The sequence below is a fragment of the Gavialis gangeticus genome, unplaced genomic scaffold (genome assembly GCF_001723915.1).
Source record: "Gavialis gangeticus isolate Ggan-Ray unplaced genomic scaffold, GavGan_comp1, whole genome shotgun sequence".
Taxonomy (NCBI): domain Eukaryota; kingdom Metazoa; phylum Chordata; order Crocodylia; family Gavialidae; genus Gavialis; species Gavialis gangeticus.
Genome location: NW_017729031.1, coordinates 105105244 through 105107877, shown reverse-complemented (window position 1 = coordinate 105107877; position 2634 = coordinate 105105244). Strand labels below are relative to the sequence as shown.

General features: G+C 40.1%; 1 protein-coding gene across 1 annotated transcript in view; it reads left to right on the top strand.

Moving 5' to 3' along the window:
- The window catches only part of CNBD2 (cyclic nucleotide binding domain containing 2), a 37690-nt gene that overhangs the window by 19549 nt on the left and 15507 nt on the right, over positions 1 to 2634 (top strand). Inside the window, exon 6 of the mRNA XM_019522910.1 lies at positions 1433 to 1571. Within this exon, the coding sequence (XP_019378455.1) occupies positions 1433 to 1571 (139 nt within the window). The remainder of the gene's footprint in view (positions 1 to 1432; positions 1572 to 2634) is intronic.

Here is a 2634-nt window from a genome sequence, read left to right as displayed (position 1 = left end):
CAAGTTTTTCATCATACCGAGAAAGAAGCGGGGAAAAAAAACACTTGAGAATTACAGTGAATGTTGTCATAGAACAATAAGTCTGTAGTTTTTTTATCAATGTAAGGATGAGTTTGCTTTTATTCTTTTCTAATGTACATAATCGTCCTGACATCCACTCTATATGCAATTTTAGAACACTCCAAGGCAGTGGTTCTCAATCTTTTTAGACTCAAGACAACTCTCATTAGATTCAAGGCACCCCTTGGAAAATGTCAGCTCTTAGCTTTCACTGATTTTGGACTGAGGAAAAATAAAAGAGCAGTCCTTCTGTTGCAAATTGCTCATGAAGACTATAACAAGCCAGAAGGTTTTTGACACTATGGATTCCTATTTGAAATATCTGGATTTGTCTTGTGAATTCTGTGTAGATGTTTGCATATCTAACAGTGCTAATATTGTGTGGCACCCTCTGGCCCCCTTAAAAGGATATCGCTTTTAAGGATCTCAATCCTAGGGCTCCTGCAGGTGTTTAGGTGATAGGATCTGACAGACAATCCACACAGTCACACCTCCTGCTGTGTTACTTGTGAATAGCAGGAGGTGTGATTGTGGGATTGAGCATCAGATCCAGTCACACCTTATTGCCAGTGTAGGCAAAGCCCAGGATCATGATCCTGGTCTTCCCCTGCACTGGCTCCCACTGCTGCAAGGCCCACAGCTGACGGGCTCACAGTGGGGGCAGCATTCCATGCACTGCCACTGCTGTGAGCCTCATCAACTGATGGGGCTTGCAGCAGGACCAGCATTTAATGCACTGCCCCCACTGCAAGCCCTGTCACCTCATGAGGCTCACAGTGGGGTGAGTGATCCACATGGGTTCCAAGCACTGGCCCTGCTGTGAGCCCCGTCAGCTGAAGAGGTTTGCAACAGGGCCAGCGTTCCACATGGACTCCAACAGAAAACACTGGTCCTGCTGTGAGCCCCATCAGCTGCGGGACTTGCAGTGGGTGGTACTCCTCTATGGCTGGGAGCCCCATCAGATGGCCACACATTCAATTAATGGCATGATAAGAACAAGCCACAAAGTTATTCCCTGTTTTTGTGGCATAAGTTTGTAGCTTATTCCTTGTTTTATCATACCATTAATTAATTGACTAAGTAGCTCGGTCACAATTGGTTAACCATGCCTTAAATATAATGTGTAGGTGGGGCCCTAGTTAATTTACTGAGGTTTCAAGCATGTTCAGGAGTTTGTCTGCCTAGTGTAACTTACAGAACCAAGGCTTAAGCCAGTAAAGCTAAAGTCTAAGCCAGTAAACCAAAGCCACTAATGCTGCTTTCTCCTATCAGTTACAACAGCAAAAAGAACACATTTTCCTTGGTGAAAGTAGTTCTCTTGATAGGATACAGTGGTCATATGAAAAATTATCTGCATATATTTCCTTTTCAGAGGTTTAGATCTCTTTCGAACATGGCCCGAGTACTCAATAGAGAAAATAGCTAATCACTGCAGAGCAGAGAAGTTTCATGATGGACAAGTGATTGTTAGGGACATTGTGGAGTCAACCAGCATAATATTCATTACAAAGGTATGATCCCTCAGAGATTATTCCAGTACTGAAAGACCTAATGTTCATCTCAGGCCAGCAGAAAAAAATATTGACCATAGGTTATGACAGATACAACAGGGAAATGAACGGCTTCTTCAAATAGACAACTTTTGTCTTGTCTTTGCATAAGGGCTTTTCTTTTGTGCTGAGCCAATTACTAGACAACATGAATACCGCAATCAGAATTTAACTCATAATCTCTTCAGAGCAAGACGTATATCTCCGATATGCTCTGTAAAGCACCTAGTTCATTTTCAGTGCTAAACAAATGTTAACAGTAGTTATCAGGAGGTATTATGGGGAAAAAACAACTCTGCTACCACAGATTTCTTCCTTATTCCTGGTCTTGTCCCTTTCCTTTGGATTCATTCTTATTGCTTTCACGGGACCATTTGTTCGCACTAAAATAGTTAACAACTTGCTATTAGAATATTGGCTACAGTAGAAATGTCTGAGCTAGGTAGGCAGTCAGAAACTTATTTAATTTTAAAGAGCACCCTTGCTTCTTAAGAAAGCAGGCACTATATTTGCTTATAATCTCACTAAATACTCCACAAACTTTCATTACTCTTATGGTCATCTAGATGGGTTACACTGGCATGATGTATGTGTGTGCATAGTACTACAGGTGAAATTTAAAAAAATAAGGGGTTTTATGAAATTTTAATTTAAATTAAATAATTTCTGCCATCTTGCCAAAGGTACTGAAAACCCAAAGATATGAAAAAGCAATGCAATCAGTTTATTCTAACCCTTGTTTTTTCCTATTTACGTTTCTGTTCTTATCATTTTGACCTTTGTTGGGTCGCATATAAAAGTTTGTAGAAAGCTCATTAGACCACAGATTTGAGTCAATAACATATTTCTGAGAGATGCCTAGCTTTCTTTTGGATTTGCTAAAATATATAACAACAGTATTACACTAACTGAGACACCAACTCAAAAAGATGCCAAGAAAATTAAACAGAGCATAATGATATAGCAGTGATATTTTTTGCTTGGTCATCCTGTGGAAATCCAAAACAAGACAGAATAATTGGTA